Source organism: Cnephaeus nilssonii (assembly GCF_951640355.1).
Source record: "Cnephaeus nilssonii genome assembly, chromosome: 5".
Lineage (NCBI taxonomy): Eukaryota > Metazoa > Chordata > Mammalia > Chiroptera > Vespertilionidae > Cnephaeus > Cnephaeus nilssonii.
This window is the reverse complement of record NC_137076.1, coordinates 90,717,294-90,742,662: the sequence shown is the minus strand read 5'-3', so window position 1 is coordinate 90,742,662 and position 25,369 is coordinate 90,717,294. Positions and strand designations below refer to the sequence as shown.

The 25,369-nt window shown below is 42.4% G+C and overlaps 1 protein-coding gene across 4 annotated transcripts in view; it reads right to left on the bottom strand.

Annotated features, from left to right (window-relative positions):
- Positions 1-25,369, bottom strand: part of GRIA1 (glutamate ionotropic receptor AMPA type subunit 1) — a gene marked incomplete at both ends in the record, with an annotated part of 282,453 nt that overhangs the window by 71,418 nt on the left and 185,666 nt on the right. For all 4 annotated transcript variants that reach the window (XM_079773354.1, XM_079773353.1, XM_079773355.1 and 1 more), the window contains 3 exons: positions 10,384-10,754; positions 16,666-16,872; positions 17,567-17,677. In XM_079773354.1, the coding sequence (XP_079629480.1) occupies positions 10,384-10,754; positions 16,666-16,872; positions 17,567-17,677 (689 nt within the window). The remainder of the gene's footprint in view (positions 1-10,383; positions 10,755-16,665; positions 16,873-17,566; positions 17,678-25,369) is intronic.

Below are 25,369 nucleotides of genomic sequence, written 5' to 3'. Positions count from 1 at the left end.
TATATGTATTAAAAAAGAATAAATCTTGGGTGTTAGAATCAAGCAGACACACTTAATCCCATCTCGGCTGGGACACCATGGATAAGGGAGTAGTCATTCTGAGCCTCAGGTTTCTCATCTGTAAAATGGTTTTGATGTGCTGGGGCAGTGCTGTCATGATGATTAAAAGTGATATGATCTAACACTTACCAGAGTGTGTGACATATAGTAGGTGCAACAAATGAAAGCAATTATTGCTATTATTTTCCCAAAAAAGAGACAATTAGAGAATTCCTGAAGAGTGGGGTAACTGGTAACATTAGGATGATAGGGAACTTTTTTTTTTTTATCTGGGTCTATTTAACTTCCTTTTCTTCAATTCTACCTTTTCCTCCAAATTCATTCAAAGAGCAGGACTGAGTTGCATCAGGTGACACACCTTGTTAGTGACAGCCAGAAATTCTATCCATTAGGTTGCTTTCTCTCCTTTAAATGAAAAATATGACATGGTCTTCAAAAGTGCACATATCCATTCAGCAAACATGTGTTGAATAATTAGAATACACAACAACCTATATCATGTTTTAAATGAGTTGCAGAGGTAAGTTTGCCAGTCTGTGTCTTGATAAGAAACAGATATGGGAACAACAGTGGAAGGTTGAAGATATAAGATGGACATAGGTTCAGATGACAATGGCAACAGCAACACCAATGTCAACAGTATTTGCTGTTCATGTAAGCCCTATGCAATGGAAAAGCTTTCTATGAATTTCCATTTAATATTCAAAATATCCTTTTGAAGTAGGTCTTCCTATTATCATCCCCATTTTCCAGAAGAAGAAACTGAGGTACAGAGAAGCTATTTTCCCATGTTCACACAGCTAGTAAGTGGTAGCCCTGGGATTCAATCATGGGTAGTCCTATTCCAGAGTTCAAGGTATAACCATTACTGTAAAACAGCTTCAGATGAGTAATTGGGGTTGAAAAGCAGCATTTGCAAAAGGGGAAGGACTTGAGCAGGAACAATAGGAAAGGTCAGTCCAAGCAAAGACAATGACAGGGCACACAAGTAGCACGGGGCTTGGGAAACAGAATGAAGCTCAACTTGATTTGGCTAGAGCCTTGACTGAACCTGCAAATTAAAGGGAGACAAGCCTTAGATAGAGGCTGGGACATACAAGCAACTGTTTTGCTCCAAGTTCGAAGGCGGGGCCGGGTGGGGAGGGGGGGAAGTGAGACAGATACTAGATGTATTGGTTAATAATGCAGATTTCATAATAAAAGAAAATATGATAATTTCAAGAGAAACATCAAAAGTGCTTTATTCAAAGTAATGTCCATCTCTAGCTACACATTTTCCCCATCTTTCAGGTAATTTGTGGATACTGTCCCAACAGAACTTTTCTTGTTTTGAGGCAAACCATTCAGAGACCCAATTTTCCACTTCTTCTTTCGTTTTGAAGTGCTGCTCAGAAAGTGCGTGTGCCATCGTTTGGAACAAGTGGTAATCTGAAGGAGCAAGGTCTGGTGAATACAACGGGTGGGTTAATACTTCCCAGGCAAGATCTTTTAACGTGTCTTTAACTGGTTTTGAAGTGTGTGATGGTGTGTCATCATGAAGCAAAATTACTTTGCCGAGTCTTCTGGCACATTCTGGTGGTTTCACGATCAAAGCATGGTTCATATTGATTATTTGATGTCGGTAGTGATCAGTATTAACAGTTTTACCTGGTTTTGGAAGCTCATAATACACCACACCTTCTTGATCCCATCAAACGCAGAGCATTGTCTTCTTTCCAAAGCGATTTGGCCTTGCAGTCGATGTTGATGGTTGACTTGGATCAACCCATGATTTTGTGCATTTGGGATTCTCAAAATAAATCTATTTTTCATCGCCAGTCACAGTTCAATGCAAAAAAGACTTTCTTTCATGCCATTGAAGCATTTTACTGATTACTTTTCGGTTTTCCATTTGTCTTTCGTTCAGTTGATGTGGCACCCATTTTCCTTCCTTCAAAATCATTACCATTGCTTGTAAACGATCAGAAATTGTTTGCTGAGCAATGTTTAATCTTTCTGCAAGTTGTTTTTTGAGTTTGACATGCATCTTCATTTAATAATGCTTGTAATTGTTGGTCTTCAAACTTTTTCGGTTGACCTGGACATTCTTTGTCTTTCACATTGAAATCATCACTTTTAAAGTGTTTAAACCAGCATTTACAAGTATCTTGAGATGGAGCATGTTCACCATAAGCTTCCCAAAGTATTCAGCAGCACTTTTCTTCAAAATAAAGTAATGAATTAAAACTTACTGCAAATGCTCTTTTTTTGGCACGAAATTTGACATTTTAAGTGTAAATATCTATGATGTTAACACCTTCAGAAAATTTGACATATGAAGTTTTGAAACTTGTTGTCAATACAACAAAATAGCATATATATCAAATCGCATATATATCAACATATGTGTAACTCCATCTACTGAAAAAAATCCACATTATTAACCGGTACACCTAGTAAGTGACTCTCCCAGAGGGCTATTGGTAGACTGAGATTGAGCTTCATTCTAAGCTCCTCCTCTAACCTCTTCAGCCCACCCTCTGTGACAACAATGCACCTGTTCCCCCCCTTGGGTAGGACTCTTCATTTCACTCCCAGCAGCTACTGTGCCTCCTTAAGCCACTAGATAATCACAGTGACTGTCATTACCCAGGTCTATAATATCTGTGTTTGTGTGCTTGACGCCATTTCCTGCTAGGTACCTTGGGCTTATTTCACCTATTATCTCCCTTAAACATAGCTAGGGTACAAGTATTCATTTGTCACAGTTGGATGATGTACCTAACTCATATTTAAAACCACCAGGCTCCTAAAACATTCTCCATAATTTAATTAATTATGCTTTCATTTTTCACTATATAGAATTTTGTACTTCTTTTCAGATGAACTATTGGCTCTCTTGATCTCAGATGCTGCATTTCCAGAGAGGGTTTAAGAAGAAACAGGGGGTTCTCTCCAGGAAAATGTGGGACCTAGCAAGATGTAGCCATGGGCAGGCTTTTCTGGGTATAGAGACATGGGGACCATTTTTATTCCAGTGCAGCCCCCATCCATGGCCTGGACTTTCCAAGACATGTGAAAGAAAAGAAAAAGTTAGCAATCAGATTTTATTGGAACCAAAAACAGAGGGAAGATGGGAGAAGGGAATTAATAAAAAAATGTAAATAGGATTTCATGTGTGTCTGAATGCATTAAAGATACAGTGGTGTTTTTATAGTTCCAACCATTCTTCCAGGGGTCTCCAATTAGTGCCCCACAAGCTGAATCTAGGGAGGCTTTTGTTTCATCGGTGCAGAGTTCCCATGACAAAGACTGTCTAGAACTGAGTGGGAGTGGCCCTCTTGAGCTGACACATAGGTGTCCCAGTTCATCACAGCCTCCAGCTGACCTCCATTCTTGTGTTACTGAACTTACACTAATTACCCATGTGAGCTTTGCAAAGTTCCTTCCCTCCCTATAAGCTAGAATCTTCACTTATCAAATTGGGATGAGGTGTTAATTACATTTTGTTTTGTTTATTGCCTGCCTCCTCTCACCAGAAGGTAAGTTCTAGAAGGGCATGGATTTTTGTCTGCTTTGTTCATTGATGTCTCCCAGAGCACCTTGAACCATGCTGGCCACATAAATAAACATTTGATGAGTGAATAAAGGGTCCTAATCATCCCTTTCAGCTCTATGAAACACTTTCTGAAAATTTGCCTATTGTGATTTTAGAGGGGAAAAAAGTCTCTCCTTCAATGAAACTATTCAAATCTCAGAATTCCAGAGCAATCCAGAGAGAGCAAGCAATTTGACTTCCCCCTTGCTGATGGCCAGAACTGCTGGCTGAGATGCAGGAAATGTTTTTCAGTTGTGTATCCTGAGAAGCCTTTATCCTCCTGTCACTGCATTCATTTTAACACTCCCATGGGGCCTTTGGAGCTTTTGAAACTTGGGCTATTGTGCTTTTGAATGGTCTGTGAAACTGCTCAGTATCAGAGCCTGGCTCTGGGCCTCATGTAGCAGAAGATTAAAGTTGTAAAGGAAGGAGGCATTGAGCTGGAGTCCCTCAGGGCTGTCCATGCATGGATCACACCTGCCACGATGGCAGACTCCCCTTCCCTGTGCCAATCCCTCTGCGTTGGTGTCGCTTGAAATGTCTAGGGTAACACATCCAGGGGAATGTACTTTGGTGAATCCCTTTGTGAGCTCCTCCTGGTATGAGGAGGCAGGATCACTGGCAAGGCCTCCACCTTCAATGGCCACTGTTACCTCCTATGTGCCCATGGCCTCGCACACGTAGCAAGTACCATACCACAGGGCCATGCAGGCAAGGCAGACCTTGGGTTTAGTGTTCATGGCTGTTAGTTGGCACTCTTCCTGGTTGACTCGTGGATCTTTCTTCCTGTACCTCAAAACTGACTTCCCTGGACAACATCCTAGTTCAGTGACTTTCAAATGTTAATGTCCATCTATCCTGGGGAAGGAAGAGGACTTGTGAAACATATGTATTCCTCTCTTCAACTGCAGCATTTCCAAACCTGCACATCTGGGGCAGAGCCTGGAAACATGCAGTCTGACAGACAGCCCAGATTCTGACTCTGGGATCCCAGCAGACACTCCCATACCCAGTCCCAAGACTAAAAGCATCTATCACCGATTACTTGCATCATTATTTTCCACAAATTCTTGTGACACTGTTCCTTGCAGCAATGAATTTATATCCTAAATGAGGCTTATGTTTTCTATAGGCGAAATACTTTATAATTTCAGGCTACTTTTATGAATACAGGATGTCCCCAAAAATATATACACACTTTGAATAATTATTAATTCCAATGGGTTAAATCTGAAAAGAAACATTAATTAAGCTATCAGCTGTAAAGGGTATATACATTTTGGGGGGACACCCTGTATTTACTCTCAGCATCCCTTTCTCCTGTACCACTCAAGCCATGTCAAGGTAAGGAAGAGGAGGAGATTTGCTTGGCTATCTCTGAAAAGGAAGGAGGGAGAGATGGGGAGGGAGGACAGGTTTCTCCTCACCTGTTAATGCTGAAGCTTTTGGTTGCTATGGAATTTGTGTGTGAATGCAAAGGTCGGGCTATTCTAGTGTTGTATGTTTGGGCTCTGCTTATTGGCCACCCTGTTCCCATGGTGAATCAGTTAGTTGCAGGGCCCTCCACAAGTCCATTAGCTGGGGGCTTGTAGTATAGTGTTCCCAGAGATCTCAAAATTGCCATCACTCCCCCGCTTGAGACTTCTCACTGACAGTAATTATCTTCACTAGGTGGAGATACTAGTAATTATCATACATTCTGATACAATTTAAAATCAAGAATAAAAGAGGGTTCTGAAATTTGAAGTCTAATTTCCATTTTTCCTCTGTTTCTCTAAGACCTTCCAAATCCCTCTCATTCTCCTTACTAAGGTCACCTCAACCCAGGAAAGTACTGACCCCATGGAAAAGCCAATGGGGTGTGGAAGCTGTGCGAATAAAGAGCTGAAGAGGCTCACTTTTAGCTCACTGCAGGCAATGAAGCCTTGGATCAAGACTGCTCTGCACTGGGCATTGAGGCCAGAATTATTATTTCAATCCCCTTTAGAGAAGATCCTTTTCTCCTCTTGGGTATGTTTTCTCATCTGTAATATGGGATGGATAACCGAGATCATCCTAGTGATCCCACCCATCCTAATGATCCGCTAAAGGTCTCTAGACCTACAGTTCCATGTTTTTCAAATGCTCCCTACCTTTTGGATTTACCATGGACTCTTCCCTCTCCTCACCTTCATATATCCAATCCAACAGCAAGTGCTATTCATTCTAGTTTCAAAGTAACCTACACAACTATAATAATTTTCTTCACTATAATTTCCCCCAGACGCCCAGGAAAGCATCTTGCTTGGCCTCTCTGCTTCCACTCTTGGCTATTCTCTGCTCTAATTCATTTTCATCATAGCTCCTCAGAGTGGTATTTTAGCATGTAAATCAATTCTTCCCTTGCTTAAAACTCTCCAATACCTTTTCATTGTATTTAGAGTAAAACTCCAAATCTGTACTATGGCCATGAGGCCCTACGTGATCTTGCCTCTACCTACTTCTATAATGTTATCTCAAACCCTAATTCTTTTCATTTACTACAAGTCATGCACACTGGTTACCCTTAGTGGAAAGCACTAAGCTCTTTTCCACCTGAGGGCCTTTACACATGATTATTATGTCTCTCAGTTCTAATAAGCCTAGCTCCCTCTTACCTATCAGCTCCTCCTATAAACCTTCTCAGAACATCCTAAGTAAGTCCCCTTTAATCCCACTTTCCTTATTACCTATTGCTATAGGAGGTTCATTTTATTCATAGTACATCACAATTTATACATTCCCAATTGCTTGTTTAATGTCTGTTCATACCACTATACTGCCAGTTCCTTGAAGCAAAGACTCCCACCCTTATGCTCCATCATCAATATATGTTCATATCCTTAGCACCTGGTACCATGCCCTCCATGCCATAGATGATCAGTAACGTCTGTAGAATAAATGGATGACACTGGCCACAAATAGGAGAAAATGTCCAGAAAGGAAAGTTGAGGGAACTGAAGATAAATTTTGACTGTGATGATTTTTTGTCTCTCATATAGCCCTTCTCAAAATGTTCCTCTCTATAAAAAAGGAATCTGATATATGTTTTAAAAATAGATCTTTGGTCACAAGAAGCAGGCCTACAAGTCAATTCATGGATGGCATTTTTATCTGTGATCACAACTAGAGTGAATTTTAACTTTGAATGTTAAAATAGGTTACACAGAACACAATTTTTATATAAAAATTTATAAGGGGGAGGGAAGAGTCTTTAAAGCATTTCAGTAGCATCTGTTGGCACGGTCCTTCAATGTGCTAATTACAGGTTATTTTATCTATTCATGGCGCGGGTACAGAAAACACTGACTTTAGATACTTTAGACAATGCTGCTGATTGACTCTCCAACCTCCATTTCCACTCCTTCTACTCTAGAGGCTAGAACACCCAACTTCTTGCCTCCTCACCTCCCTTGCCATTAGAAGTGATCATGGGCCACTGTTCTGACTAATGAGATAGGGGAAGATGTCTGCTTGGGGTGGGGGATATTCTGTTATGCTTTTATTTCCTGATCCAAAGAGATAGAAATGGCTGGCAACCCTTCTTTCCCTTCTTAAATATGGACACAGGATCTGGGAGCTGCCATCTTGCAAACATGAAGAAAAGAGTCACAGAACAGCTGACCCTGATGCCACTGAGTTAAGTAAGAGCCACTGTCTACCACCACTTTTCTTATGTGAGAAACAGAACTCTATCTGTTCGCATTACTCTCGTCAGGTTATTCTGTGATGTGCAGACAATCACATTTGGCCATATTTTGTTGGCATTGGTCAATAGATCTTAACATGAATTTTGAAGAGGTTAAAAAAAGATAGAGTGTCATACATATGAATGCAGATACAATTCTGAAGAAACTTAGTTTCCCAAATTTTAAATTTGTGAGGATTTAAGGTCTATTCTTTCAGTAAATAACAAGAAGGATTAATTGAAACTCATTGGAAAGGGTGTTTGATATATACACGTTCCTTAAAAATGCCTTCCACCATAGCACCCAAAGTGTCGAACGTGGTGTTATGCATATCACAAAATCTGTTTAATTCATCAGGAAATGTGTATAAAACATAAGCTTCCATTTGTGTTTACAGTTGTCTGCTTGGTCCCTGGCCCAGATCACTGTCAAAGTATCCTTTTGTCTGGCCCTAGCAAGATGCCATCTCTCTTTAGCATGTATTTCCAAGAAACATTGTAATGTATATTCTGACTCTGAGGGGGTTTTTACAGGCCCCTAAGCTCTGGAAGTGGCCAGGGTAGGCTACATAAAAATGAGTCCACCTCAGGGAGATAAAACTCCTTATTTTATTAGGTTTACTCTTGTGTCTGTCAGACTCTTTAATCCAAAATGATAAATCTTTTCTCTCATTTCCTGTGAGGAAGAGCCTCAGAAATCCAGGCATTGCTGGTCTGGAGGGAACCGCTGGCTGTTTTTCTTTTGACCCTCGACTTCCCCAGAACGGAGAAGTCCAGTGGCTTTCAAAGCTGTGTAAGCACACTGTCTACTAGTGAAGTTTAGCAGAAGTCTAATATATAAAATGGATAAAATAATAAAAAGCAGCATCTGTTTTATATGCTTCCTTTGTGCTGGCTGGATACTGTGTTATGGAGTCTATCTGTATTAATCTCTTAAACTTCACAACCGTACTTAAGGTAGAAACTCTTATTTCCATTTTACCAGTGGAAAAAAACAGAGGCATAGAGTGTAATTGTTGTATTCAAGATTGTGAGGAAGGAGGCTGGGTACATTCCTGTTCAGTCTCATCTTCACTTCTGTCCATTCCTAAGATACCCTAGTGGAACCCTCAGCTGCCCTGGAAACAAAGTCCTCTTGTAGGCAGAGGTCACACACTCAGGTACCCTTACAGGGGCCAGCTGAGTAAGTAATGAAAACAGAAAGATGGGGGCTGCAGTAAAGTGGGGAATGTGTGGATCAGCTAAAGAGGCCACTTAATTTTGGGCAACCATTGCCAGACTCTGTGAAGATCAAAACATGAAAAACATGCCTGGCAGAGGACTCAGCTGTTGGCCACCAACTGAGACCTCTGGAGGAAAGGTGAGGAGTCTGAGGCCAGCCCACAAAGGTGCCATTAAGAGGTAAGATGCCTACCGAGGAAGGAAATAATGGAGAAAAAACAAGCCCCTGGGTCTTTTGAGACACAGGCATGTTTTGATGGCTCTACATTATACCAAATACATAAAAACCATTTCTTCTCACTGTTTATCCACTGGCCTGGTTTATTTTTAAGTAAGCCCTTCCCCTGCTTGGTTCTATCTACTCTTCACCATGTGTTTGCCAGTATTGGCCAAGTATCTAGTCTCACACCTCCTCTCCCACACACCCTCCCCCACCCCCGGCTGTCTTCTTATTTAAAGAAAAACAAAATTATAATGGTGAATAATGAGACAATCTAAATTATACAGCAGGCAAAGTGAGTCCTGCGGGAAGCTCCTTAGAAAGATTTTATTCCATTGCCACTTAGGAATATTGGTCCTCATCAACACTCAAATGCAAAATAATTGTATCTGTGGTACAGATGTCTCCAGCGCATGCTCATGAGGCCTTTATATATATATAGAAAAAGAGTGTGTGCAAATTTACCCACGGTCACCAAATTCTTAGCCATGCCTCCCTGCATACTGTAGGAACTTGGTAATCTATAAGGGGCTGCCTTCTGGAGAAAGAGTTCATAGACATTATGCCACTGTAAAAGGAAATATGGTCAGTGCTTATTTATCAGTAAGTTGGAGGAGATTTGTGGCACAAATACTTTAGAATGTATTGGAAAGAACATTACACACAAAGACAGGAGGTGAATAAATGTGGGAATTGATCTAGATTGGTGGTTTTAAAATTTCTCTCTCCTTCCTTCTTCCTTTGTCTTAGCTTCAGAATCCTTTTACAAAAGAAATCTTATTCACAAGTCCAATATATAAAATAGACAAAAATGAAGCTACTCTGATTCCTTGTGTTGGGCTGGAACCTCACTGATATGCTCACCCTAATACTCTTGATACAAATTAAGAGGCAGCCCTGAGCACCCTCATTTTTAAACCACCAGAAACAATTTTACATTTCCATCAGAACTAAATTATTTCCAAGCTCTTTTTCAGAACCAAGAAAAAGAGCTTTTCTCTTAAAGATGAAGGTACCAAAGGTCAGGTGACTTGCTTAGGGTCACAAAGAGCATGCTAGTGCCCACTCATACATAGTCCACTGATCCTTCACCATTCAGAAGAAGTACAGGATGGCGGTCTGAATCTCAACTCACCTAACTGCTAGCTGTTTAACCCTGGCAAGATATTCAGCATTTCTGTGGTCCCTCAATCACAAAAAGAGAAATCATGAGAGCCCCAACTTATGCTTCTGTGAGGATTCAATGAGATAAATGCAAATAGAGAACTCAAATTCTTGCTTGGCAAATGGTAGGTGCTCAATATATGTTAGTTGTACCATATTGCCTCCCCCCATCCTTTCTCTGTACCTTTCAGCTACATCACATTTGTGATTATGCCTATTAATCTTGATAGAGCACATCAGCCAAATAGAAGACAGAACTGGCAGGATGCATCCAAATAAGCCACAGCATGCAACGGACGGATGATGGTAAGGCATAGTTGAAACACTGAGTACAAAGAAGTTTGCAAATAATTCCTAACCCTTGATTTTTCAGCATTTTGCTTTTACCAAGAAAAATATAACAGTGAGCAAAGAGGCTGAAAAGAGCTGACTGACCTGGGGGAGATGTCACATCCTTGCTGCATGAAGGCTCCCAGGGAGAACCACAAGCTGTTGAATATTCCAAACTCATTGGATTGGTCACTGGTTGTCTGGTCCCGCCCTTCCTCAAACTCTTCACTGTGCCATTCATAGGGGCTGAAGCGGCTGACCAGGAAAAGGACAACACTCACTCCAATGTAGGCAAACACAATGCACATCCAAATTTCATAAGCCAAAGGATCGAGGAAGGAGAAAACCCCTGGCTTGGACTTCTGTGGCTTTTTTATCATGATGGAGATCCCCAAACTCATAAATGGCTTGGAGAAGTCTATCACTTCTTCCCGGACCAAGGTGATAGTTAAAGGGGCCACGGCCACGTCTGCTCTCTGAAAAAAGAAAAACAAAACAAAAATAACACACACACACAAAAAAAAACAAAACAAAAGCAAAAACAAAAACGGAAGAAAAAGAAAAAAAAATGCAGTTGAGCTGAACAGCACGCTGTTCTTTTGATTCTTTCTTCACTGTGAATATTCTTTTGGGTCTTAAAGGATATGAGTTAGAAAGAACCTTAGAAGTCCAACCCCTCCCATTCTCTATAAAATATTTCTGACAGATGGATGATCAGCTCAATGTCTTACGGGAGAGGTTATCCTATTGTTTGACAGTTCTAATTGTTAGGACATCTTCCTAACCCTGCTAGAAGGGGATGTTGTGATACCTGTTGTTTTGCCTGTCTGGCAGCCAAGCCTCCTTCCTGTGCTAGAAGAACCACTCCTGTCCCACTTGCAGTCTTTCTGGTTCACGTGTGGCTGATCACACAGTTACACAACATGGGTTTGACCATATCCTCTGGCTAGAATGACTCATTTAAGGATGGCATAGGACCCACGTCGGTTCAGTGAGCATTAGCTCTGAGAGGCAGAGTGGGAGATGCAGAAGCTGATTCATGATGAAATAAGTTGGATTACCCTGCATTCAGGGGTCATGCTGGACTCCCTGGTATCATGTGCCAATATATTCTATTTGTTCCCGAGAACATGAACCAGTCTTTCTGTTTGCCTAGTAAAGTTTGAGTTGGGTTTCTTTTACCTGCAACAAGATAGTCCTGGCTAACAAGGTGGTGAAGGAAGTTTAATTCAATAAACATTAATTTGAAAGCCCTAGGCTGTAAGCTGTAAGCAGGCTATGGTCCCTACATTCAAGGAATTATAAACTAGTGGGAGAGACTCTCACACACAGACATATACACCTTTAAGTCTATAAAATAGACTGGGTATGTGCTATCCAAGAAATACAAAATGCTGCAGGAGACCAGGGAGGGGTTAATTCTGGCTGGGGAGACCAGGGGCTTTATTGCCAAGGAGGTGACATATAAATTTGGCACTGAAGATGTGACATATAAATTAGGCACTGAAGGAGGAGTAGAATTTTGACAGAGTAGGATTCTGGCACAGAACACATTTGAGGAGGAGGGAATTATGTGAGTAAAGGCCTGGCAAAGGGAAAGAAAAGTCTCACCACTACTATTTTTTCCCCCCCAGGAAGACTGCTAAGAAATACACAAATAATTCACTTTTTAAAATGTAAATCCAGCATGTAGATAAACATAGAGGGTTTCAAGCAATGCTTGTTCTGAGGCATCTTGCACATGGACCCACCAGCCTTGCTCTTCTGCCTTTCCTACCTCTCCCGAATGGCAGCAGCCTTGGCATCTGGGCAATAAAATCCACTGCTTTGTTGGCCTGAGATGAAGAGACCCTGGAAACCCAAAAGGTTCTGTGGACAGGTGCACAGCATTCACTTTTGAAAGTGTTTGAGATGTAGGGCTTTCTCTATTGATGCTGTGCAGCAACCCAGATGTCAGGCCGGTGACAGATGCCGGGAGATGAGGGCCCCTCTCAGCCGCTGGCTGGTGTGGTGTAGAGATTTCCTCTGGTTACTCTCATTGGCTTGGACTATTGAGAAGATGCTTTAAGTGGAATAAAAAGCCTGGCTTCAGAATGACTTAGGTTCTCACTTATAGAAAGAAACTTCTCGTAAAGCACTGTGGAGTCAGGCATAAATTTTATAGTAATTCTGGTTTCTTATTCTAAACACCCACTGTATACATCTTGATAATTTTTACAAACACATCTAAGCCTATTCAAGGGAGAAGATATCTATTCTTTCCTCTATAACCTGTGATTAATGGAAAAGGAATGGGAGAGAAAAGTAATGGAAATGAGGGACTGAGCACAAGTTACCCAAAAGGGAGGTGGAAGATGACCAGCTTTGAAAGTGGTAACAGGAATTGAATGGATTTGTTGGATGCCCCCTGGTGTGAGTTAATAGAATGGACTGTGGACTGGAATAATCACAGAACCACATCATCTTAGTTCACTGATCATTTCCAAGATTTTTTTCATGGGACATTATTTCCGGGAAGATGCTAATAAGTATAAAATGAAAATAAATGTTGGGGAAACACAAATTTAAACACATTACTTTTGGGCAGGTCTTCCCAGAACATTAAAAAAACCACTATGCACCTAGAATTTCCAGGAGGAAGAAGTAGAGTATTTCTAAAATTAATTGCCTGTGGATCCGTGGGCATCAATAGGGACCTGTGTGTTTAGGACACACACATTGCAGGAGATGCTAAATTCACTGACCTCATTTTATAGATAAGAAACTCAGGTGCAGAGAGGGGAGGTAGTTTGTGTAAAGCAGCAGTGTTTTAGCTTCTTTCCCATTGACTGAGGTTGGGGTGTTACTGGAGCTCCACAGGACTGGTCAAGGGCAGAACTGGGCCAGGATGTCGACCTGGCTGCTCTGCTCTGCGACTCACTGACACATAGCCTTAAGTGAGACGGTTGTCTTTCTGATATCAATTTCCTCATTAAAAAAAGAGAGACACAACATAATTTTTGTTTTACCTATTTGATGGTTTTATTTTTTTGAGGGTCCACTCTAATATATGAGAGTACTGGGAAATGTGAGCTTTTTGCAGGTGCTTAAAATTATTTACTTAATCTGACATTTTAGGACAGTGGCTCTGAAACTTGAGCATGCCTCAGAATCACCTGGAGGGCTTTTAAAAATACAGGAGGCAGAGTTTCTGGATTCAATGGGTCTGGGGGAGACCTGAGAATTTGCATGCTGACGTTGCTGGTCAAGCCCTTGCTCTTTGAGAACCACTGACCTAGGATATCCCAAAACAAAATATGTGGTGTCAAAACAATCCTGGGGGAAACAGTAGACAGTTTTGATGCAGTAAATAAAAGCAAAAAGGGAAGAAAAACAGTCAGGGATGGAGAACTACTGTGAGCCAGGCACTGCGGAGGTGAATACTCCCCACCCCAGCCCTGGGATGGAGGGTTCACTCTCCATGTGTTTCAGAGGAGTTCAGTGGCTTACAGGAGTCATGTAGTCAGTAAGTTGGCAAAGGGGAAACTCAAGTCCAGGTGTCTATCTGCAGAGTTCACCCCCTTTCTGCTTCTCTCAAAGGACAGGCAAGAAAGTCATCCGTGAATCAGGCACAGAGCCATGCCCATGTAAGAAGAGGAAGCTTTATTTGCCACTCTGGCACCTGAGAATGCAGAGGCTCTGACTGTTCTTACCACCTTACAGTCCAGACCTTGGGTGGTGTGATTTCTATTGAGGTAGTATATCTCAGCATGGGGTACAAAGGCCAGGCTTGCTGCATGTTCCAACTTGGCTTTTACCAGTTATATGTCCTTTACCAAATTATCCAACCTCCCTGGTCCTTGGTGTCCTTATCTATAAAACGTGGAAAATAATCATATCCACCTTCTAGGGTTGTTGATGACAAGTACATGAAATAATGTGGATGCATTATTTGGCTTCCTGATGAAATGTTATTGCTACATTAGTTGATAAGAACCAGAGAGAGCAAAAGGAAGATGAGACCCTGATTAACTTAGGTATTAAAAAAATACATTTGGAGGTTTACAATTTATCTTTTTCTGACCTCACTGGTTCTTTGTGGCTGAGAGAGACTGCCCCAAATTCTTCTATTCTTTTTCAGGGAACAGAACAGAAAAGCCCAATGAAAAGGGAGAGAATGCAATTGGACCCATCACAGAGTCTTTAGAATACAGTTTGTACTGGGCAGAGGGCAGGCCAGGTAGAGGGGAGGGCTGGGGGAAGGCTGGTGGCTGAGGCACCCAGAGGTAATTCTGCTCTGTACTGATGAGCCAGTGACTCATCACTAATTGCTTGGCTACAGTGGGGGCTTGCCCTCAGGATGATCACACCATTGTTCTGCCCTATCACAGGCCTTTTATTAAGGGAAGATGGAGTGAAGATGAAGATGAATGTTGGTGAAGGTGAAAAGTTCACAGTAGTTTCCATGGGGATGACCTTACAAGGTTGGTGGAGGTTCCCATGGAAACCAGAATCAAGATGCAGCATTAACCACCCAGGTCTCTATGTTTCATCAATGGAGCTTCCCAAATTGAGAGGCCATGGAGAGGGAGGAGAAAGGGTTGAAGTACCCCCCCAATTCATTAACTCTCTCTCCAGGTCATCTCAAAAATCTTCCTGGGGAAGATTTTCATTTGTCTATTTCTTTGTTCTTTGAATTCCCTTTGTATGGCTCTCATGGCCATCATGACTCCTATTGCCTTATATGAGACAACGAGATTTTAAAAGCTCCTAAATGATTTTAAAAGCTTTATCCTCAGCAGAACTCAATATCAACCTGGGACTCAGCATATGCTTCAGCTCAGAGACCCAGTCTACATTCTTCCATTTCTGTGTGTGGCAGCTGGATTCTTCTTACATCGATGTTTGTTGTTCTACTCAAGTACCTTCATGATCTCCTTGTGCCCACTGAATCAATCCACACTCTTCTCCTTGTCATTTCTTACTCACTCTATTCCTGACTACTCCTCATCCAAGCCCTTTACGAAAATCACCAGTGTTTTCTCACTCTTCTCTCATACCTTACTTATTTCCATCACCATTTTATTGTTTATACTTTAGAAATTCCTGGGCTGCTTTTCTCTCTGTTTGAATATAGCCTCTTTTCAAGTTCTATATCCTTCTTGAGAGCCTCTTGCCTGAACTTTGATACTGTGCCATCTTTTACTATTCTCTCATTGTCTTTTCTACGCTGTAAAATGTTAACATCCTTGGGAGACATGGGTCAGATCTTTTACTTCTCAATGATTCCCTAAATATTTAAAAACAATTCACATTCAGTAGCTTCTCAAACTGCTTAAATTTGTGGAAGATTTTGTGGAAATTGTTCATGGCATTATTTTAAGTATAATCCTATATAATAAAAGGCTAATATGCAAATTGACTGAACCATAGAACGACCAGTCGCTATGATGCACACTGACCACCAGGGGGCAGACGCTCAACGCAGGAGCTGCCCCTAGTGGTCAGTGTGCTCCCACAGGGGGAGCGCCACCCAGCCAGAAGCCCTGAGCCCGCTGTGCACAGCGGTGGTGACAGGAGCCTCTCCCACCTCTGCCGCAGCACTAAGATGCCCGACTGCTGGCTTAGGCCTGCTTAAGCCAGCAGTTGGACATCCCCTGAGGGCTCCCACTCTGTGAGAGGGTGCAGGCCAGGCTGAGGGATCCCCCACCCCCGCGAGTGAATGAATTTCATGCATTGGGTCTCTAGTGAAAGATACAAAGATGAAGTAGACCTACTCCACAGATAACTGTTATACAAGTCAGTGTAAGCTATAACAGAAGCAGAAATTAAATTCTACAGGAGAAGGCAATAATAGTTAAGGAGAGTTTGTATCTGTTATGGGGAGAAAGAAAGGAAACCTTGGAAAAAGTGATATTTGATACAGGCTTTGGAGGAGGGATAGGCTTTTAGAGGTGTGGAATGGGAGAGAACACTCTAGAGAACATAGTGACTCTGAGGTGCTTTGGCTGAAATGGAAGGTGTAGGACAAGGGAGTATTGGGGCAAATGATAAGAAAGTTGGATCTGGGTTCATCTAACACCAGGGAAGAAAGTTATCTTGAAGGAACCATAAGTGACTTTGAGCCATGCATGACTTTATATTGAAGGAGCCATAAATAAAGTGACAAAAAAATCCTGGTCACAAGATTGAGCTGAGTTTGGCTGAGGGTACTTGGACCAGAAACATGAACAAGGAATGTCTTACGACACTGGATTTTGGACTTCTCATCTTTTAAACAGCAACAATGCAAAATGCAAAATTATGGAGTCTAATAGTCATCTGTGGTATGGCCACCCACCCACCAAATTATTTCCTTTCAAACCTTTTGCCTCTGCTCTGAAATTTCCCACCCGGTGGGGAACTTACTCCGTACACCAGCTCTCCCACCATGCCATTCCAAGCCTTTGTGTCAGGGTCACGGGCTCCGTATTTTCCATCGCTGACAATCTCAAGACGGTAGGAGTAGCCCACATGCTTGGCAATCTCTGCTGCCAGTTCCACACAGTAGCCCTCATAGCGGTCATTGCCCTCGAACTGGTTGGCATTCTTCTTGAGCATCACATAAGGATCTTCCTGGTGGAGAAATGGGGAGATGGAGAATGTGGGTTATGCAATCACTGGTGGTTAGGGAAGACTTCCGAGTGGAAGGGGAGGATGTTACCAACATTGGTTAACTTTGGGTAAGTCTCTCTAGCCCCTAAATCTACTCCTTGCATTTCTGCTCCCCCATCACAAAACTTCTTGGGTTAAGGAAACAAATGGTTAAAATAAGAATGTTTCACCTTTGAGATGTGATGCACAGCTTTTCAAATTATGTTCCAAAAGTTCTTACATTTTTTGGAGGTACCTGTTGGGGCACTGTGATTGGGATGTGGACTCTTAACTAGGCTCAAGATAAATCATTGAAAATCATTGCAGCTTCACTTATATCCCCTGTAGGAGCTGGACCTTGGAAGACTTTCTTTGAAAATGGCTTTTACTGGGGGAGGGTGGAGTCTGAGTATGTTTTATTTATGGGGAAACTATGGCTCAAAGGAGGCTAAGTGACTTATCCAAGGACACAAAGTGAAGTCATGGCAGAGCCAGAGTGAAAAATGTATCTCTGACTTCCAGGAAAAAAAAATTTTTCACTCCATCTTTCTACCTATGGCACAGTTTTGGCAAGAATGACCAGCTTGCACTCCTGGGGAAATCCTTTGTACAGGTGTAGCTTGCATTCCGGATAGGACAGCCTTGATAAAGGAGTGATAAAGGAGTGACTACTCACTAGGATTGTAGTGACGATGTATGTCCTATTCTGGACACTTGAATTATCTCCCCCGGCTTGAGCATCAGTGGCTGCAGGGACAAACTTGTCATCTTCATTCCAGTAACCAATCTGTTAATGAGAGCAGGTGGTGACATAAGTTGAGCCAGGATCCTTAGAACTGGCATACTCTGATATCAGACAGGAAAGCAAGGAGCCCAATGTCACACCATGCAATACTGGACACACCAGACTCTAAAGTATCCTATGTAATAAATAGCTAATATGCTTATTAGACTGGATGGCAGAATGACCTTCCGGAATGACCAGTGGGTGGGGGGTGGGGCCACAGGGCCACAGGACCACGAGGCAGCCGGGGCTGCGAAGGCCAAGGCAGCCAGGGCTGCGAAGGCCTACTCTTTCACAAATTTCGTGCATCGAGCCTCTAGTTGGTAGATAAAAGTAAGATTCTAGATGCTGTTCAGGTTCTTCCAGCCTCATCCCCATGAACACCCTCACCATGATGGGCTAAGCCTGGAAACTGCCCGCTTCGAGGGGTGAGGGTTTAAGTGTTTGCACAGCTAAACTGTTTTGTACCGTGCAAGTCAGAGCTTAATTCCCTGTAGTTGTTCACAAGGCCAAACACCTCTGTTCTCTATGCCTATTAACCTTTCTCTGCCTGAGCCCATTCTGAATTGTAGTTGGAATCATATGATTAAGCATTGCATTCCTTTTACTTTCTTTTTAGGTTAACTGTATTTTTCCATATAGATTCAACCTCTTAGGTGATGGCTATTTTATCCTTTATTTATTTATCTTATTTCCAATGATAAACTATTATAATACTGAGCATATAGCAATGCCTAAAAATATCAGGTAAAATATTTTTTTAAGATCAGTAAGTTATTTATACTGACTCATTTTCCAAGGTGTTTGACAAAATATTTATCAGGTTCCTACTGTGTACAAGGCTCTGAGATTGTATGGTGGGGCTGAGAGAAATACAAAGAAGTCTACAAAATGGTTCTTATTCTGACAATTCCTTCAGTCTGCTTTGGAAGACTTGATACACACATACTTGTAACAAGTGAGTGGTTCAGAGAGCCAGGGCCTAAGGAGCTCAGAGAAGCAGAAACCTAGTGTGGGAACTTATGCTGGGAAAAAGGCAGCAGGAGGAGGTAGGCCTTAAGGTCATGAGGAATGAATAGCTAAACAGGGTAGACTTTATTCTGAAGGCAACAGGGAATCATGGAAGGCTTGAGAAGACCTAAATGGCATGGTTTACACACACACACACACACACACACACACACACACACACACACACACCATCTCTGTTTCTGTCTTTGTCTACATATGTCTTTAGACAGTTGTGTTTTGTTGTGTGGTCATTCTGCTGGCTATACTTCTGTTCTCCACATCTCATTAGGCATGTGCCAATGGTCAAATCAAATGTCACCTTCACCCTGATATCATTACCAATTGTAAATGATCAATTCTCCCTGCAGCATCACTGTCATTAACAATAATTGCCAACATTGATTATATTGCTACATCAGAAGCTGGGAAGTGACTGAGCTTGGTCTGGAACTGTGGCAATCTGTTCCCAGAGGCAGCTTTTCACCACTATGCTGTTCTTGCTAAGAGAGGACTTGGTCCTGGGCTGGAAATTATTAGTTAACTTTTATCAAATGCTTATTATTTTCAGGCACTCTTCTAAGTGCTTTTAATGTTTTAACTCCTTTCATCCTCACAAAAACCTTTGAAGTGGGTAATTGTCATTCTCATTTTAAATGTGAAAAAACTGAGATGTGGAGAAGTGAAGTAACTTTTCCAAGACCACAGGAGAGTCGTGGAACTAGAATCTGGGCCAAGAAGGCTAAGAGTAGGGCCAGGCCCTACCCAGCACCAATAAGCTTCCAGCCAACACCTGAATGCCTGGTATAGGTTCCCATTGGCTCTGTGGTCTAGCTCTTTGCAGGTCAGTCCCCATTTCTCCACGAGGATGCAGGCTCCTTGTGGACAAGGCTGGAGGTCTAGTTATTCTAGAAGCCCCTTCTTAGCATGCATATTCTTTTCCAGAGAAGCAGCACAGGAAATGCTTATTGAATGAGTGTATCCAACATGGAGACTGTTGACCAGACAGGTGCTGAGACACTTCAGAGGCCTGAAGGAGGAGCACATCTCTCAGAGCACTAGGTCAAGACTGACCCTCATTGTAGGATGAGGGCAATGTTACCTGTGTAAGGCACTTTTAGTCAGCATGGAAGGAGACATTTCTCTCTAGGGACACAAGAATCAGAAACTTATATTTCCGGAATATTGAGCTGGAAGAGAAGCCTGAACAATCATTTCTTTCAACCTCTTCCTTTAACAGAGAGGAAAACAGAGGCTCAGAGACCAGGGGACTTGCTCAAGACCACAGTGCAGTTTTGCCTCCCTCCCTTTGCTTGGCTGGTTGTCGATGGAACCCTAGGGCATCTGTGGAGCCTCTCACCACTTTCATGGGAGGAGGGTGGCAGGCCAGGGATGAGGAGGAAGCTCAGCAACTAATTTCTCTAAAATCTACAGTGTATTAATTGGTGTTATTTTAAAAAGTGGGAGCTTGATGGTTAAGAGATTGATCTTTGGTATCAGATAAATCTGGTTTAAAAGGCAGATTTCCCTAATTACTACCTGTATGTCATTGGGCCAGTTGCTTGACCTCAATTGGCCTCCTTTCCTGCTTTGTAGAATGGACACAACAATAATACCTGTCTCGTGGGGCTGCTGTGAGGACTCAGTGCACGTACAACAATGAGCATAGTGTGTCGTTCATATTGTTGTCAGGAGACCAAAAAGTATTATTCTATTCAGGAGGGTAATGCCTGATTGAAGGCTAACAGGCTTCTATATTGCAAGACATTTCAGTTTCAATTTGCTATTGAACATTATCAATCACCACAAGGCGTATATATTGTGGAGCATTTTTCAAACATATTTGACAATGTAACCCTCTTTACATGCAAAATGTCCAAGGATAAGTGATCCCCAAACCACAAAACACTGCTCTAAAATAGTGACTTGGATAAAAGACAGGAGAAAACAAAACAAGTTAAATCTGCACAGATCAGATTTACATGGCTTGGAAAAAGACTTTAATTTTTAAGGATAGTTGTCCTTACCTAGAGGGTATTATGCTAAGTGAAATAAGTCACTCAGAGAAAGATAAATACCATATGATTTCACTTATATGTGGCATCTAAAGAACAAGATAAATGAACAACAAAACAGAAACAGACTCATAGATATAGAGAACAGAGGGATGAATGCCAGAGGGGAGAGGGTGAGGTGACTGATTAAAAAAGGTGAAGGGATTAAAAAGTACTGATTGCTAGTTATGAAATAGTCACGGGGATATAAAGTACAGCATAGGAAATACAGTCAATACTTTTGTGATAACTATGGTGCCAGGGGAGTACTGGAAATATTGGGGGGAACACTTTGTAATGTATATGATGTCTAACCACTATGTTGTACACCTGAAATTAATAAAAATAATATTGAATGTAAACTGTAATGGAAAAAACTAAAAAAAAAGTAGTTTTAATTAAAAAAAAGGACAGTGATCCTTTAAAGCTGGTATCACAGCACTAGTGTTAAATTGGAATCTAAAAATTATTGTATAGCTTGGCCTATATATAGATCCTTTGATATCAAAAGCTAGAGGAATAGTTAAATGTTATGAGCAAGCTTATTTTATTCCTAACCTTCTTGTAGTGAAATAAAACAATATTACCAGTCAGAAGAGCAGGGTGCTGCCAAGACCCAGCTTGTACTTCATGTAATCTAGCAGGGTGAGAAATCTGGTTCCACAGTTTGATTAAAAAAACAACAACTGGCAATGATTTTTGAAGAGACATTGCACTTCGGAGATGAGAGAGCAAATTTCCCTTTCTTAGAGAAATGGGTTGGATTATTATATAGCACTTTGATTCTCTACTGAGGATATGTAGGAACTTTGATTTTCTCTAAATGTAAATCAGAGTCAGTAGTTTGGTAAAGATTGGGGCCCACTGTTCAGGAGAGGATTTAAATAATTCTGACAGGGAGAGGTCTTCTCCTGGGGCCAGTTACAATTTTTGATCTTCTGTTTTCCAACTACCTCTAAAGATTCTTTGAATGTAGGACATGAGTCTAGATGATAGATCAGATTTTTTTTAAAGTGAATGAAGTCTAAAAAAGGAGATAACCATAGAACAGTTAAATTCAATTGATCTACCTTGCATAGTCATTAAATCAAATTTATACATTTGTATCTTTAGGCTGCATTTGAAGCCACAGCCCTTGAAGCCCAAAAATAAGTCTATTATAATACATTTTAAAAAAGTAAGTGGACTATTGTGGCAAAGAGAACTAAGTGACCATCAAGATTTTTGTTCTCCTATCATGACATAGAAATATTGGTGAAAGTGGCTACGTCGCCAGCAATTTCATTTCCCAGCCTGCCTTGCATTGAGGTGGGCCAGGTGATTGGGTTCACCTGGTGAACAGGCTCCTTGTGGAATGCAGCAGAAGTGATGCACAGCTCTCCTAGCCTGCCTCCACTAAAGATGCAGCACAGTTTCCACTTTCTCTCTTTCCTGTCTGCTGACTGGATGTTGATGGCCAGAAAAACCCAAGTAGACAGTGGAGCCTCCCTAAGCCTGAGTCTTAACACGTTAAGCACCAGTCAGTCACTGGTGACTGACATACTTTCCGTCTGGAAGACAAAACAGGCTGGGCACTTAACGTTTTAACCCAAAAACTGGTCACTAGATGAACAAGAATTAAGCTTTTACTGCATTCAACTCCTGAGATTTCAGAGTATATCTACTATACCTAGGGTTAATTTAACTACACACTTAAAGAATTTAAACTTAATGTGTTTAAGTGTAAACTTGAGTTCTGCTTGAGGTGTTCTTTCATTGAATTTCCCAGCATTTTTGTTTCTACTCATTTTCTGGAAGATCTATGAAAATATGGGCCAGAGTATTATACTCCCTGGTTTCACAGCAATGGAGGAAGCCAAGCTTCTGAAGCACTGGCCTGCCTTAAATAAACTGCCCACTCATCTAATAACCACTTTTTTGCACGTACTTACTGTGGATATCTATATATATAACTAGAGGCCTGGTGGACGAAATTCGTGCACGGAGGGGGGATGTCCCTCAGCCCAGCCTGCACCCTCTCCAATCTGAGACCCCTCGAGGGATGTCCGACTGCTTGTTTAGGCCTGATCCCACTGGGCTGCTGGCTACTGGCTCCCAACTGCTCGCCTGCCTGCCTTCCTTCCTGATTTCCCCTAACCGCTTCTGCCTGCCAGCCTGATCACCCCCTAACCACTCCCCTGCCAGCCTGTTTGCCCCTAACTGCTGTCCCCTACAGGCCTGGTCACCCCTAACTGCCCTCCCTTGCAGGCCTGGTCCCTCCCAACTGCCCTCCCCTGCTGGCCATCTTGTGGTGGCAATCTTGTGTCCACATGGGGGCAGGATCTTTGACCACATGGGGGCAGCCATCTTGTGTGTTGGATTGATGGTCAATCTGCATATTACTCTTTTATTAGATAGGATAGAGGCCTGGTGCATGGGTGGGGGCCAGCTGGTTTGCTCTGAAGGGTGTCCTGGATCAGGGTGGGGGCTCCCTTGGGGCGTAGGGTGGCCTGGGCGAGGGGCCTGTGGTGGTTTGCAGGCTGGCCACGCCCCCTGGCGACCCAAGTGGAGGCCCTGGTATCTGGGATTTATTTATCTTCTACAATTGAAACTTTGTAGCCTGGAGTGGAGCCAAGCCTCCTGCTTGCTCCGTGGCGGCAGCCATTTCTGTTGGGATTTATGTATCTTCTATAATTGAAAATTTTTAGCCTGGAGCAGAGGCCAAGGCATGCCAGTGCTTCAGAAGCTTGGCTTCCTCCATTGCCGTGGGAAACCCTAGCCTCCTGCTCTTTCCAGTTCCGTGGCTGCCGCCATTTCTGCTTGGATTTATTTATCTTCTATCATTGAAACTTTGTAGCCTTGAGTGGAGGCTTAGGCCATCAAAGGCAGGTGGAAAGCTTGGCTTCCTCCATTGCCGGGGAAACCCAAGCCTCCCTCCTGCTCTCTGTGGCCGCAGCCATCTTGGTTTGGTTTATTTGCATATTTGCTCCTGATTGGCTGGTGGGTGTGGCTTGTGGGTGTAGCGGAGGTACGGTCAATTTGCATATTACTCTTTTATTAGATAGGATAAAAAGCCAACGGCCATAATGCCATAATGACCAGAACAACCAGTCACTATGACGTCCACTGCAGACAGCGAACCGGCCCGATGGGGGTAGGGGCAGCTGGCCAACCCCCCTGCCACCCTTCCCCCCAGCCAGCCCTGTTCCTGATTGCCCCCCCTAGCTCAATAGGGAGTGGCACAGGCTGGCCAACCTCCAGCCCCTCCCGCCAGCCGGCCTGGCCCTGATTGGCCCCAGTAGGGGCTGGGCTGGCTGGCCAACCTCCCACTGTTTCCTCCCAACGGGCCTGTCCCAATCTGCCTCGATTGGGGCTGGGCCGGGCCGACCAGACCCCACCCATGCATGAATTCGTGCACTGGGCCTCTAGTAGTAAATAGCACACCTATGGTCCCTGATTTTAGACATTTTAGTCCTGCTTTTAGACATGTAGCCCTTTCTTTTGAATGTTTTAGTATTAAGGAGGTGGAAAAGTGGGGAGGAAAGAGAATACATATCTAGACCAGGGGTCTGCACACTTTATCTGTAAAGAGCCAGACAGTAAATACTGTAGGCTTGATGGGTCATCACATCTCTGCTGGTGTGATGCAGAAGCAGCCAGAGACAAAATATAAACAAACGAGTGTGACTGTGATCCAAAAATACTTTATTTATGGACATTAATGTTTTAATTTTATATAATTTTCACGTCATGAAGTAGTGCTCTTTTGATTTAGTTCAACCATTTAAAAATGTAAAACCGTTAGCTCACGGACTGTACAAAAACAGGAAGTAGGCTGGATTTGGCCTACAGGCTGAAGTTTGCCAACCCTGATCTAGATCAGTGAACCAACAAGAATACATCAGAAGAAATAAGTACTCTGAAAAAATAAAATGGAATAATTACTGGGTGAGTGGGGGCTTCTTTAGATAGCTCGGTCAGGGATGGGCTCTGCAACGTGACTTCACTTGAGCCAAGATCTGAAGGGCCAGGAGAGACACAGCACATGGAAATGCAGTGATAAGGAATGCCAGGTACAGAAACAGAAAGATGCCAGTATAGTTGTGGAGCACTGAGCTAGAGAAAAAGGATCAAGAGCTGATGTTTACAGGGGAGAAGCATCTAGGGTTCTGAAGGCCACGGTAAGGCGTTATATTTTACCTGCAATAGGAAGCTACTGAAAAGTTAGAAGCAGGGGAGCAATATAACCTGATATATATTTGAAAATTATTATCCCAGCTCTTGTGGTGGAAAAAAATAGGATCCTCTTATAGAGGGGTAGAAACATACTAGTAGACAGCATGACTGGTGGCCAGGAAGGAGGCTCTGAATAGGTCCAGGCAGGTGTGGAGGTGGTGTAGGCTCTGGGGTCAGCAGTGGTAATGGAGAAAAGTAATGGGATTGAAGCTCTGTCTTAGAGTGATAACAGGATGTGGTATATCTAATGTTGGGTAGTGAGGCTTTAAAGCAAAACGTCCAAAGGATATATGGAATGGAGGGTTGCGAATTCTTTGGAACATTAAATTACTCTTGACATCAGTAGGGCTTCATGTCACTTTAGCCTTCTTTCATTTCCAGTTATACACAGGATCAAAACTAGGAATAATAAACTTGG